Source organism: Bombina bombina, chromosome 3, assembly GCF_027579735.1.
Source record: "Bombina bombina isolate aBomBom1 chromosome 3, aBomBom1.pri, whole genome shotgun sequence".
In the NCBI taxonomy this organism is placed as follows: Eukaryota; Metazoa; Chordata; class Amphibia; order Anura; family Bombinatoridae; genus Bombina; species Bombina bombina.
This window is the reverse complement of record NC_069501.1, coordinates 769,850,954-769,866,345: the sequence shown is the minus strand read 5'-3', so window position 1 is coordinate 769,866,345 and position 15,392 is coordinate 769,850,954. Positions and strand designations below refer to the sequence as shown.

General features: G+C 37.6%; 1 protein-coding gene across 4 annotated transcripts in view; it reads right to left on the bottom strand.

Annotated features, from left to right (window-relative positions):
• Positions 1-15,392, bottom strand: part of RPL31 (ribosomal protein L31) — a 201,374-nt gene that overhangs the window by 97,571 nt on the left and 88,411 nt on the right. For 3 of the 4 annotated variants that reach the window (XM_053707638.1, XM_053707639.1, XM_053707640.1), the window contains 3 exons: positions 7,918-8,065; positions 1,321-1,402; positions 805-937 (listed from right to left, as the gene is read on the bottom strand). In XM_053707638.1, coding sequence (XP_053563613.1) covers positions 805-937; positions 1,321-1,402; positions 7,918-8,065 — 363 coding nt within the window. Of the gene's footprint in view, positions 1-804; positions 938-1,320; positions 1,403-7,917; positions 8,066-15,392 lie in introns of those variants that run through there. The other variant, XM_053707641.1, reaches the window with a different exon arrangement.

The following is a 15,392-nucleotide window of genomic DNA, read 5'->3' as shown; positions in this document are numbered from 1 at the left end:
ATAAACAAAATATAGAAAGTACTGCCCCCCCCTCATCTGCTGCCCTAGGTAAGTGCCTTGTTTGTCTGGGCCAAAATACACCCCTGCTGCAATAACTTTAAAATATTGCTAGTAAATGAGATATTAGTAGATAAGAACATGTCGGTCTGCATGTCACACCTGATTTCTATAAGAAACATGAAATAATGAACTGAAGCTTATGTGTGATATCACAATTGAGATTTGAGAGTTAAAGGGACACAAACCCCCAAAACATTATTTCATTATTCAGATTAAACATACAGCTTTATTCAACTTTCATTTGTTCTCTTGGTATCTTTTGTTAATAGGAATACCTAGGTAGGCTCAGGTGCACTAATTAACTACTGTGAGCTAGCTGCTGATAATTGGCTGCAAGTATAGGCCTCTTGTCATTGGTCCACCCAATGAAGCAAATTTGCTAATGGAATTAAGTTGAAAAGTCGTTTAAAATTGTATGCTCTACCTGAAACACTGCTGTTACTGTGATCACCTTACTAAATTGTCATCAAGTGTAGCCACAAGTGAAATAGGGGCCCATACATGCTTTTGGGGAGGTTAAATATAGATTAGAAAGGTCCCATTGTGCAGCACAGTGAACACCTGACTATACAGACAAAATTCATATATCTATTTAAGAGTGTGTTTTTTACTTTATTTTTTAAATCATCTACATTCTAGTATTGCTCGAAGACCATGCCCATTTGAAAAAGCAGAATATTCTCTTTCAAATGAGTGGTCTTGGAGGTTTGTAGCTGCTAAGGGAGTCAAGTGGTCAATACTCACATGCAGGTTCTGATACTTGGGTCGGAGAGGATTTATGTGAACTTCTGGAAGACACAGAGGGTGTTGAACTTGGTCTCATTAATGAAGAACTGACATCTAGCACCTCAAAGTGCTGTTCAGTATTGACATTTTCCTGAATGCAAACAATGGCAAATAGTTTCATGGTTTTTATATATAATACTGTGAAAATGCAATTAAAAAAGGTTTGAGATACATTTTTTAAGGAAACATTTGACCAGAACAGTTCCTAACCATCATAGAGCCCAGAAATCCATTCCAATTAGCTGCCCATTTTTCTCCTGAATACAGAATTACATTTTGCATACAAAAACCAAGGAGAGGGACATATTGAAAGTCTGATAAACATGATTTTATTCTGGTCCAGGACAAAAAATGTTGTACATTGGCTGTACTAATGTATGGCAGACATATTACATAAAGGAATGGCATTCTGTAGCTACATTTATATTAAATGTTCCAATCTACAGGCTTTATTGGTATTAAACAGTATTCTACCTTAAGTGCTGAGGGAATGGCTTCCTGGGAAGACTCTTCCATGCCCAAATCTTGTCTTCTTTCCACACGTGCATCTGCATAACTAATTACAGCACATACCAGTAATAATTAAGTATGATCGAAAATCAATATGTTTCAAATCCGACATATGTGATTGTAAAAATAAAAGTCTTCTAAAGCTATATACCTCTGTCCAAATCATTCTTAAGCAATATTTGCTTATATTAATACAATGAAAAGGACATGATACCTTATGCTGCATCTCTTGAAAAATGAAATCCTGGCTAGAAATAAATATCACAGACATAAATATCTCTAATTTATAAAAGGAATAGATATTACTTTACAATTTCCCCAGTAACCACATCTCTTTATAGGGGAATTTAACTCTTCAATCCAGATTCTTGTCCCAGGAGTAACAAGGGAGTGTGCAACTGGCATTTGTCACAAGCTCTGTACTTCATGAGGTTAGTGCCAAAATCTCACACAATCATGGTGAAATCTCATGAGATCACAGTGCTCAGAAGTGTGAACACAGCACTGATGATGCTGATTGGCTTTTTCCCCCTTACAGATGTGAGGAGGGAGAGGAGCTGCATGATAACTGCTCATGAAGTAGGAACTGGTGACTTTATATTTATTTTAGTAAATAAAAACCCAAGCATGGATTATTAAACCTTTTTTTTTCTTTCTCACAGTAGCATCAGGGATACTTATGTTGAGTAACATGCATCTTGAAACTTGAAAAGCAATATCAATTGCAGCATCAAATACATTTTTTTTTGTTATGGGATCCAACTTGCCCTGCTTTGAATTACAATGTTATATACTTGTACTGTTTTGTGTTATAATAGTTTCTCAAGTAAGCCACCCACATTTTTTTTCTGTTAGAGGGCGTTAAAAATGTTATACAAAGGTATAGGGCTCTGTTTAACAATAGACGGATGGACAAGGGTGGACATTTTCGCCCCGTCCATCCGGCAATGCGGCTAGGGGGAAAGAACATGCTGCCCGCATTTAGTTTGTGCAACGCCTCCCCTTATTCAAGCAGGGGATGTCAATCACCCCGGTCGCAGAGTCTGGTGGGATTGAGAAACTCCAGTTGGCGTAGTATTTTATAAATTTATTATAGTCCTGTTAAATTTTAAACCAGTAACTATAAAATATTTGGAACATGGGACAGCGCATAATTAATATGAATAAAAAATTAAACTGCAATCAACATGAAACAGGCCCATCTACTGTCAGTAACTTAATTAGTAGCCAAAAAAAATACACACACAAAAATAATTTCATGTTCAGAGTTATAAAAATAAATATACTACCACAAATTTTATGCATACTAAAAACCCTAACAGTCCTGTTCCCGTACATGTACCTATCTAATTTTCTAAGTTTAATTGAGAAATACATAGGCCCCCGAACTTAGAGGTTTATAGATAGGCAGTAATCCTACAGCATATGGTAGAATGGAGTTACAGCTCTACACATATGTTATGGTTTCAGATAGATAACAGAATACAGAAAACAGGCAACAAGCTTAACACAGTCAAAAAAATATCTGCAATTTTCCTCTACTCCTTGCTTTCTATAAAACATGGGATACGATTTTTAACACTACATTGCTCATATATACACAACCCTCCCGGCTGTTGCCTTTTCAAGATAACCCTGACTTGCACTTGAGGCGGGTAAATATGCAAACATACTTTCCTACCCATATATCTCAAATTGTCTACCATAAAATTGTAAGTAATGGTAAACTCAAAGCCCATGATGAGTTGCAGGAATCACATTCTGATATATTCATATCCTGGTTCTCCTACTCTCAACCTAAACACTAGTTTGAGGCACATGCACAGAAATCTTGACACTTTCTACAATCCCATTTCAAAAACTGTGTCTGAAGCAGCCACCACTAAACATTTTGTCTCTATCCTATACAATTTACTACTTTTATCAACTGCAAATTTTATGCCCTCATTTACTCAGTCTTGGAATAGGGAACTGGACACAGAACAAAAGATTGGTATAGAGTGTTCCTACTGTTATTATATAATTACCTCCTCCTTCCTCCTGACACAGGAAGCAGTGTAGTATAATAAAGACAAAGAAGCAAGAAGTCCCTGTGTGATTTTTCATCCATCTTTATATAAAATAATTTGCAGGAAACCAATGGAGCAGACTTTGCTTTGATGGAGATAAAAAGAATTATGAACTTTGGGAGACTAAATTCTTGGGACATCTGAGGTTGCTGAAGCTGAAAGAAACCATCCTGAGTGTGCCTGCAGACACTGAAGAGGAGGATGAAGATCACAGTAAGAATGAGGAAACTTATGCTGAATTAATTCAGTGTTTAGATGATAAAAGTTTGTCTCTGATTATGAGAGAAGCAGCTGATGATGGAAGAAAGGCTCTTCAAATATTGAGAGACTATTATGCAGGTAAAGGAAAGCCCCACATAATTAGTTTATACACTGAACTGACGTCTCTTCAGAAAACTGTAAATGAGAGTGTGACAGACTATATTATACGTGCAGAGACAGCCATTACAGCACTGAGAAATGCTGGAGAAACATTAAGTGACGGATTGTTGATTGCAATGATTTTGAAAAGTTTGCCTGAATCATTTAAACCATTTGCCATTCACATTACACAGGGTGATGAACAAGTAACTTTTGCAGAGTTTAAAAGACAGTTGAGAAGTTTTGAGGATACTGAAAAATACTGCACTAGTACAAATGAAGATAATGTGTTAAAAGTGAGTAACACAACTTCAAGATTTAAAGTCAGAAATGACTCTAACATTGTTTGTTACAATTGCGGCAAAAAGGGACACATGGCCAGAGAGTGTTCAAACAATACAAATAAAGGAACAATGGACAGGCAGGGAGTGACCATAATACACGTTACCCTAAAAGAGACAGAAAAACTCCTCAATACTTGGAAGACTATGTTTCAGATTTTGAATGTGATGATCAGATTCTAACAAACATTGATTATTGTTACAGAGTGTTTGATGTACCACAAACCTTTAAAGATGATATGAGCTCACCTCAGTCACAGACTTGGTTTAATGCTATGACAGAGGAAATGGATTCACCAAGAGAGAATGACACATTCACTTTGACCATTTTACCAGAAGGTAAATGTTCAGTGGGGGGTCAATGGGTATATGCATTAAAAAACAATGTTGATGGATCAGAAACATTTAGCAAAGGATATATAGTTTCTGCGCTGGTAGGCATATGCTCCTTGCACTAATGGAAGCTACCTATATGCTTCCTATGGGGTATTGTCGGGAGGAAAGGTTATAGGAAAGGAGCGCTCAAAATAGTGTTAATACCTTATGGAGAATTTGTTATGTAATATGTGAAAAATATTCTATAACACCTTATAGGATTTTGTGCGAATAAAAATATTTATTGTTTTAATAGGAATAAAAAAGTTTTTCTTTAAAAACATATACACGTTTAAGACTGTAATTTTCTTAAAAGTATTGTACAAAGCTGCAAAATATTGCAGCTATAATATAAATATTTAAAGTGATGAAGACACTAATGGTTACTATGTGAGTGATGATAGGTTGGCCAACCTCATAAGCGTAATACTATTATGTTGTTCTCATATTGGTATCTTGCACATAAGTGACAATGGTTTCAATATTAGTCAAATTTCAACAGTACAATTTTTTTTATTTTTTATAAAAAACCCCATTGTTCATATGGTAGACTGTAAATATAATCATCAGTCTATAATTGTATACCTAAATTAGACTTGTATAACCAAAGTAGCAATTTCTAGACAGTTTACAGCATGTGCAATATAAAAAAAAAGGAAAATCAATCCGTTATATTAAAAGTCCATCTTTAGGTTGCCCTTAGGTAGTGTCCAAAATAAAGGTCTATGTTATTTATAAGAGGTTTTCATGGCTGCAGCCTATGTTTGTAGGTATTAATACTTATGGAACTGTAGACTTATATCAAAAGCCTTAAGAAAAGTAGGTGGATAGATCTAACCTTATTATCCTTGTTTTTGAATTCAGTCTTCTTCCTTACTATGTAGGTGATAGGATTTGTAAATCCACCTCCGATAGTCTTTAGACGCTATGTCTATTGTATACTTTGTTGCGGGTATGGAGCTTCTGCACTTCTGCTGTTTTTTCAATAGTAGGTTTCCTATAGGGCTTTAAAATACCCGTGATGTGCTTTGGAATACCCATGATAAGAAGGGCTTTAGACAACCCCGTAATCAAGAGTCAATGTGTTAGTTCACTGCTACAGATGCCGGTCCTGGAGCAATTTTCTGGCAGCAATTTTCGGAAGCATTTATTTTCTCAGCGTGCTTGGTCTGCTCTGCTTCCTCTGCTCTGCGGCACCTGTGTGAACCAGGTGTATGTGATGAAGAATCAATGCAACGCGTTTCAGCTGTGATAAACAGCCTTTTTCAAGCATCATTTGTATGGATCTCAAACATACAAAGCCAGATATGTTGCTAAAGGTTATAGTCAAGTAACGGGAATTGATTACAAGGAAGTTTTTTCTCCAACTGCAAATATTACATCAGTACATATTTTTATGCCACTGGCAGCACCATAGGATTTACTTCTTCACCAGATGGATGTGAAAACAGCCTACTTACATGCCCCAATTGGTTGTGAGATTTATGTGGAACAACCTGTAGGATTTGAGGTAAAGTGCAAACAAAATGAGAAACTAGTATTAAAATTAAAGAAGTCATTGTTTGGTCTAAAACAATCTGGTAGAAATTGGAACAAGATGCTGCATGATTATTTAAATGAGAATGGGTTTGAACAAAATCCAGCAGACCACTGTGTATATGTCAAACAATTTGGACATGATAGAGTAATATTGTTAATATGGGTTGATGATCTACTTATCGGTGCCAACAAAGAAACAGTACTCAATGACGTGAAAAAAATGCTTACAGCTAAATTTAAGATGAAAGATCTTGGAAGGAACAAACATTTCTTAGGTATTGATTTTGAACAAAGTGATGACTTGGTAAAGATGAATCAAAAGAGATACATATTAAAGATTCTGGAAAAGTTTGGAATGATAGATTGTAAACCCAGAGCGACACCATGTGAGAAAAACTAGACCAAAATGATGACAATGATCCAGTAGATGCAAGAAAATATTGAGAGATAGTAGGTAGCTTGCTGTATGTTATGACCTGTACAAGGTCAGATTTAAGCTGGGTAATCAGTAAACTGTCACAATACTTATCAGAGCCAACAGAACAACATCTAACCACAGCTAAGCATGTGGTACTTAAAGCGTACTACTGACTATGAGTTGTGCTACAGAAAATGTAGTGAAAACTTGAAACTCGAGGCATATAGTGATGCCGATTGGGCCTCTGATGTGAATGATATATTGAGTATGACTGGATACTGTTTTAGCTTAACCAAGAATGGTCCACTGATTGCATGGAAATCAAATTGCAAAGAAACAGCCCACAGTAACTTTATCTACATGTAAAGCTGAATACATGGCATTGGCTGCGACTACACAGGAAAGTCGGTACCTTATGCAGATACTCAAAGGAATGGATAAAGGGTATCATTATGAACCAATAAAAATCTTTGGTGACAATCAGGGTTCAATTGCTCTTTCAGGGAATCCTGTTTGCCGTCAGAGATGTAAACACATTGATATCAAGTACTACTTCATTCGATCAGTGATCAGTGAAGGTAACTTCTTAGATTCTTGCACCTGGGCCCTGTGGTTTCTAGTTACGCCTCTGATTGTATGTTAACATAAGTGGTAAATAAAGTTTATTTTATGTTGTTACCTCCTCCTTACACAGGAAGCAGTGTAGTATAATAAAGACATAAAAGCAAGAAGTGCCTGTGTGATTTTTCCTCCATCTTTATATAAAATAATTCATATACAGTATCCGGTTATCCTACCTTAATAATAACAAAATGGCAACACCTACTCACAAAACTGACCTCGTCCTCTACACAGGTGCAAACTTTAAACTTCTCACTAAGTGGTATTTCACTCCACTTAAACTAAAACTTATATACAGTATATAAACTCACACAAGTGGAAGGTGTTGGAGGGACTGCAGAGCAGACAGCTCATTACTTCACATCCGGTGGGAATGTACAAAATTGAGCACTTTTTGGAAAGACATAACAATCGTAATAAGCAGAATATTCCCTAACTTTTCCTCTTAACCATTTGTTTAGTTAATTTGTACCTAAATTATACAGATATGTTAGTAATATGTTTTGCTCTCTTTTATCACTACTGGACTTTGAACAACTGTGTAAGCATTGAAAATATAAACAATGAGCGACCAAGGAACCTGCGTAAGTGATGTTACAACAGTAAGGTCAACTGTGTGAGTAAAGCCATCATAACTTCATTGAATTAAGTTCTGTTTTCATTATCTTATTTGTCTGCATTGTGTTTTGACTAATCAAAAATTTTAATTTTTTACAATATTTTGTATATACAGTATAATACAGAAAAGAAGGTATCATTCAGAACAGTCAGTGACAGGACCTCAAAAGATTAAATAATATTCCTAGGCAAAACGGCAGAGCGGAAGAACAGCACATACCTCAGAACAGTGTGTGTGCAAACAATGAACTCAGGCTTGGAGTTCCATTGATGGTATGTGATATAGTAATGAGTTTGTAGCCATATCCACTCCTGTCCTTTGGTAAGAAACCGATAGCAGCAAGATTTTCCTTTTCCAAATTGCATTACTGTAGGGTGGAAATATATATATATATATATATAAATTAATTTTGTAGTAAAATATATGAAGAGATATAGTTCCATAATATTTTACTTTACATGAAATATGCTGCACTCATTTTGATAATATTTGTAATAAATTTATTGTTACTATGCTCCAACTCATCATATAATCTTGTTTTTCACTTTGCAATAAAGGCTCTGAAAAGTGAGTGCACATTGTTTTTGAAAGATATATATATATGTTACAGTTAAAGTGCAGAAATCAGTTAATGTGCACATTACCTAGTTAATCTGCAGATTAACTAGTGTGATCAGTTAAAGTGCAGAAAAATTGTTTCATTTCTCACATTACCTAGGTAATCTGCACATTACCTAGGTAATCTGCACATTACCTACTAGGCACTAGTTAAAGTGCAAAAAAAAAAAGAAGCATTTTAGCTTTTTAGAAAAGTTTGTTTCTCTCATGTAAACTGTTTATTGAAAAAGAAGCAGAAGAATGTAATAAATAAAGAACAGAATGTTCCGATTTCGGCCGAGGGCAGATACGCTCCAGACACAATTTGTGACTGCAAATTCATTTCCTAGATCTAATAACTACCTCTGGGAACCTTACCATGGGTCTCAGCCCGCACGTCTTGAAATTCTCTGTCTGGGAAATTATCTATCTATCTATCGAATCTATAATAAATAGATAGATTCGATAGATAAATAATTTCCCAGACAGAGAATTTCAAGTCGTGCGGGCTGGGACCCATGGTAAGGTTCCCAGAGGCAGTTGCGGTGCCCGAGGCTCTGATTAGAACAGAGCACTCTGGAGTGTATCTGCCCTCGGCCGAAATCGGAACATTCTGTTCTTTATTTATTTCGTTAAACTCAACTATAACAATTAATGAAATTAAAATAATGTTATTATTTAACATCATGTTCTTTATTTATTTTGTTAAACTCAACTATAACAATTAAAAAAATATAATGCAAGCAATCAAACGGTTTAAAATATTAGATCTAGGAAATTAATTTTCAGCCACAAATTATTTTATTGCAGTTTTAGATTTGATATAGGAAATGAATTTGCAATTGCTTACTTATTTGTGCAGTCTAAAAATTGGTGACACTTTGAATTACATAGATAGATTTGATAGATAATTTCCCAGACAGAGAATTTCAAGACGTGAGGGGCTGAGACCCATGGTAAGGTTCCCAGAGGCAGTTGTGGCGCCCGAGGCTCTGATTAGAACAGAGCACTCTGGAGCGTATCTGCCCTCGGCCGAAATTGGAACATTCTTCGGCTTCTTTGTCAATAAACAGTTTATATGAGAGAAACAAACTTTTCTCACTTTAACTACACGAAAGCAGTTAATGTGCACATTACCTACACCCTGTTCCAAATTATTATGCCAATGATATCGTTCTCATTTACCTAAATAATTGATGTAAACAACAGTCAGCATAATTCTCATGTTATCAACTATTAAGAGTACAATTCAAATTTTATTGAACAAACCTCCTAATGATAGCAGTATTTATTTTCAAAATAAAAAAACTTACAATGCACTGTTCCAAATTATTACGCAATGTAAGTTTTAAAACACTTTATAGGTTGTAAAGAACTGAAAATGGTCATTTGTTGTTTTTGCAGCATATTTACTGAAATCAAAAGCTATTTCAATCAAACTTTGAACAACATTTTAACTTTTTAAACATTTTAACAGGTCGCTTTACATTTTAACATAGGACCCCTTATTTGATAGCAGCTTCACAAGTCTTGCATCCATTGAACTTGTGAGTTTTTGGACAGTTTCTGCTTGAATTTGTTTGCAAGATGTCAGAATAGCCTCCCAGAGCTGCTGTTTGGATGTAAACTGCCTCCCACCCTCATAGATCTTTTGCTTGAGGATGCTCCAAAGGTTCTCAATAGGATTGAGGTCAGGGGAGGATGGAGGCCACACCATGACTTTCTCTCCTTTTATCCCCATAGCAGCCATTGATGCAGAGGTATTCTTTGCAGCATGAGATGGTGCATTGTCATGCATGAAGATGAAGATGATTTTATTACGGAAAGCATAGTTCTTCCTTCTGTACCAGGGAAGGAAGTGGTCAGTCAGGAACTCCACATACTTTGCAGAGGTCATCTTTAAACCTTCGGGGACCCTAAAGGGCCGACCAGCTCTCTTCCCATGTTTCCGGCCCAAAACATGACTCAAACACCGCATTGCTGACGTCGCAGCCTTGTTGGAACAGGGTGGCAATCCACCAATCATCCACTACTCCATCCATCTGGACCATCCAGGGTTGCACGGCACTCATCAGTGAACAGGACTGTTTGAAAATTAGTCTTCATGTATTTTTCTGCCCAATGCAGCCGTTTCTTCTTGTGAGCATTGGTTAGTGGTGGCCAATTGGAAGGTTTATGCACAGTTGCAAGACTCTGGAGGACTCTAACCTTGATGTCCGTGGGACTCCAGAGGCACCAGTAGCTTCAAATATCTGTTTGCTGCTATGTAATGGTATTTTAGCAGCTGCTCTCTTGATCCGATGCATGGATCTGGCAGAAATCTTCCTCAATGTGAAATATCTGCATGAACCGTCTGTGCTCTGAATCAGCCCCAAATCGCTTAATAGTGCGATGATCACGTATAAGTTTTCATGAAATAGCTAATGTTTTCATACCTCGTCCAAGGCATTGAACTATTTCACTCTTTTCGGCAGCAGAGAGATCCTTTTTCTTCCCCATATTGCTTGAAAATGGTGCTTTGCTTAATAATGTGGAACACCCTCCTTTAGTAGTTTTTCATTTAATTGGGCTCACCTGGCAATTTAATTATCACAGGTGTCCGAGATTGTTTTCAGTGATCAAAAGAGCCCTGAGACACAATGCCATCCATGAGTTAAACTGAAAAAAAAAAAAATTTAATCTTTGTGACACTGAAATAGAATTCGCATAATAATTTGGAACAGGGTGTAGGTAAAGTGCAGATTCTGCACTTTAACTGAGCAAATCAGTTAATCTGCAGATTAACTAGGTAATGTGCACATTAACTGATTCTGCACTTCTGAACTGTAACATATACACCCCCAAGCTAAAGTTACAAACAATAAAAAAAAGTAAAATTACAGAAAAAATAAACAATGCTATCCAAAATAAAAAATTTAAACCTAAACTAATACTCCTATAAAAATAAAAAATCCCTTCGAAAATAAAAACACCCCCTAATCTTATACTAAACTACGAATAGCCCTTAAAATGGCCTTTTGTAGGGCATTGCCCTAGGTTAAACAGCTCTTTTACTTACAAAAATTAACAATTACCCCAACAGTAAAACCCCCACCCACCAAATCTCCCAAAATAAATAAACCTAACACTAAAAAAAAACTAAACTACCCATTGCCCCTAAAGGGGCATTTGCATGGGCATTGCCCTTAAAAGGGCATTCAGCTATTTTACTGCCCTTAAAAGGGCAATCAGCTCTTTTCCAGCCCAAAAAACCCTAATCTAAAAAAGAAAAGCCACCCCAAAAAATAAAAATAAAGCCTAAGACTAAGCCCCAAATAGGTACTCACCGTTCCTGAAGTCCGGCGGAGAAGGTCTTCTTCCAGGTGGCTCCATCATCTTCTATCTTCATCCGGAACGAAGGCGGTGTGGAGCGGATGTGTGGAACTGTCTTCCGCGATGCATGGATCCTCAGCGGTGGTCCTCAACGGCGGCGGTGGTCCTCGTCAGCGTGGAGGCTCTATCCGATATCCGTCTTACACTGAAGATTGAATGCAAGATACCACATTCAATTTGGGGTACCTTGCATTCCTATTGGCTGACATTTTGAAATAAGCCAATAGGATTAGAGTTACTGAAATCCTATTGGCTGTTTAAATCAGCCAATAAGATTTCAGTAGCTACCATCCTATTGGCTGATTTCAAAATTTCAGCAAAAAATAGGAATGCAAGGTACCCCAATAAATATGGGGTACCTTGCATTCAATCTTCAGTGTGTGACGGATGATCGCATGAAGAGCAGCATCCACGCTGCCGAGGACCGCCGCAGTTGAGGACCGCATCTGAGGTTCCGTGCATTGGGAAAGCCAGCTCCGCACCTCTGCTCTGCGCCGCCTTTGCTCCAGATGAAGATAGAAGATGATGGAGCTGCCTGGAAGAAGACCTTCTCCGCCGGACTTCAGGAAGGGTGAGTACCTATTTGGGGCTTAGTTTTTGGATTTTTTTTAAATTTTATTTTATTTTTAAGATGAGGAATTTAATGGGCTTGAAAAAGAGCTGATTGCCCTTTAAAGGGCAGTAAAAGAGCTGAATTCACTTTCAAGGGCAATGCCCATACAAATGCCCCTTTAGGGGCAATGGGGAAACAGGAAGGCGCCAATAGGGTGATAACGCAAAGGACCCTGACAAGTAGGTTAGAAGGATAATGGTACTCACAAGCAGGGCGGCACTTGAACGTGCCTAACAAAGCAGGCAGGGACCTCAGCGTCGCCCGGAAGACTCACAACGGCAGCAACCAATCTTCGAGCCGGACCAAGTTCCGTGTGGCCAATCAGGATCGCTGGATACTCACACACCCTCCTCTTCGTATGCCGAATCCAAACACTGTTTTAAATTCCAGCACTTTGTCCCTTGCCTAGCGTGACAGGAGAGTCACGCTAGGCAAGGGACAAAGTGCTGGAATTTAAAACAGTGTTTGGATTCGGCATACGAAGAGGAGGGTGTGTGAGTATCCAGCGATCCTGATTGGCCACACGGAACTTGGTCCGGCTCGAAGATTGGTTGCTGCCGTTGTGAGTCTTCCGGGCGACGCTGAGGTCCCGGCCTGCTTTGTTAGGCACGTTCAAGTGCCGCCCTGCTTGTGAGTACCATTATCCTTCTAACCTACTTGTCAGGGTCCTTTGCGTTATCACCCTATTGGCGCCTTCCTGTTTCCCCACTACAGATTATCTTACCGTTGACACACGCTACAGAAGAGCGGCCTTTCATTGGAATATTTGGACTGATCTCCACTTCCATCACCGTGGGCGCACCTCCGTCAAGAACCCTCTGTTTTTGATTTTTTCTTACTTTAGGGGCAATGGGTAGTTTAGCTTTTTTTAGTGTTATTTTTATTTTTTATTTTTGGGGGTTTGGTGGGGGGTTTACTGTTAGGGGGGATTTAGTAATTTTTAAATGTAAAAGAGCTGTTTAATTTAGGGCAATGCTCTACAAAAGGCCCTTTTAAGGGCTATTGGTAGTTTCGATTAGGGGGTGTTTTTATTTTGGGGGGCTTTTTTATTTTCATAGGGAATAGATATCATTTTTTTATTTTTGATAATTTTGTTTATTTTTTCTGTAATGTTAGACTTTTTTATTTTTTGTAATTAAATGTTAGGATTTTTTATTTTAATTGTAATTTTGTAGTAATTGGGGTTAATTTAGGGGGTGTTAGGTTAGGGGGCTTAGTAATTAAATTAGTTATTTGTGTTGTGAGGGAGTTGGCGGTATAGGGGTTAATATATTAATTAGGTTTATTGCGATGTGGGGGGTTGGCAGTTTAGGGGTTAATAGATTAATTAGGTTTATTGCAATGTGGGGGGTTGGTGGTTTAGGGGTTAATATTTTAATTATGTTATTTACGGATTAGGGGTTAATTACTTTATTGTCTTGCAATGTGGGGGGTTGGCGGTTTAGGTGTTTGTTAATACTTCGTGTGGGAAGTTTTTATTTTGTGCGTGCGGTTGCGTGTTTTTTGTTTTAAGGCTTCGGGTTTGCCTACGCTGCATCCATGTGGATTCCGAAAATGGCAAGGTGGTGAAAGAATCGGAGGATTCTTTCACCACCCTGCCATTTTCGGAATCCATGCTGCATCCAAGTGGATTCTTTTGGCTGCCTCATGTGCGCAACTGGCGACGGACGCGCTACAAACGCGATTATAGTATAGATATATATATGTGTGTGTTTATATGTGTATTTATGTATTTACAGACATATATACACATATAAACACATAAATACATACATATACATATATAGACATGTATATAACTGCATTGGAGCCCTTTGCAGTCACGTAGATGAAAACATGAAAAAGCATATTTATGCAATATTTATATCCAAAAATGTTCAATAAAGTGTTATACTGTATATTTACTGTAAATATTTCACATTCCAATGTTCTTCACATAGGGGAGTATTTTTAAATAGATATTCCTGTATGTATGTATATCTGTATATATATATATATATATATATATATATATATATATATATCCCAAAATCTGGAGTACCAAAAATGTCCTGGAGATACAGGTCTCTCCCTATTTAGTCTCAAACAAACCAATTCAGGATGAGTGAATGGAGAGAAAAAGGTGTATCCTTCACTCACAGCCTAATCCGAAAAAAATAAAGAATCCACCCGGAGACAGGGGAGCTTCCAAAGAAAATCTGGAACAGAAGAGGGAAGGGCGCACTGCAAAAAAGTCCTTTCTGGTGTAGTATGTCAAACAAACTTGAAAAAGTTCAATAAAGTAAGGCCAAATGAACACTCACGTATTTCAACCTCAACTCCTATGAGGTATGGATAAGACACTGTGGTATATAGCCACTACGGATTGCAGCTTGATTATCCTCCTCCTCTGCCAGCAAACGTTCCTTTCTTGCAGATGTAGTCCTCACCTCCCCAACAGAAGATTCGGAAGGGAGGCTATTAGTCTGTATGGAAAGGCTATGTGAGGAATGGGTCTGTATAACCCCTTATTTAAATATATGGGAGGAGAAATATGGGCCTGCAAACCGGCTTTCCTAAAAAGGCAGACTTTATTTCACATAAGCTGTTATGAGCGCACACAATTTACATATAAAAACAAATATTGATAAAATTGCTCCAAACACGCTAGAGTGTGGGAAGAGTTATCAAAAATTCCTCATACTGCTCACAAAAAAGCAGCCAAATCAATATCTTTATTATTCTACTGCAGCAGGTTGCTAGAATTTAGGAAGAGAGAGACCTTCTGGATCCATGCTTTGAAATGTCTGGATCCAGAGGCAGGGCCGCCACTAGAAATGTTGGGGCCCCTGACTTAACCATTGATCAGGGCCCCCCCTTTGACATGTGCAATTTTTGACCAAGTGGCTAAAACGTATTTGCACTGTATTCTTATGTGTCTATTTAAACTTGGAAATGTTGTAAAGGTAGTAACATACAAACACACAGACACACTCATACACTGAAACACACACACTCACTCACTCACTCACTCACACATAAGGATTCACATATAGACACCCTAGCAGACACGCAAAGAAACACACAAACACACTCAGACACAGACACCCAAACAGACACTCAGCACTTGATT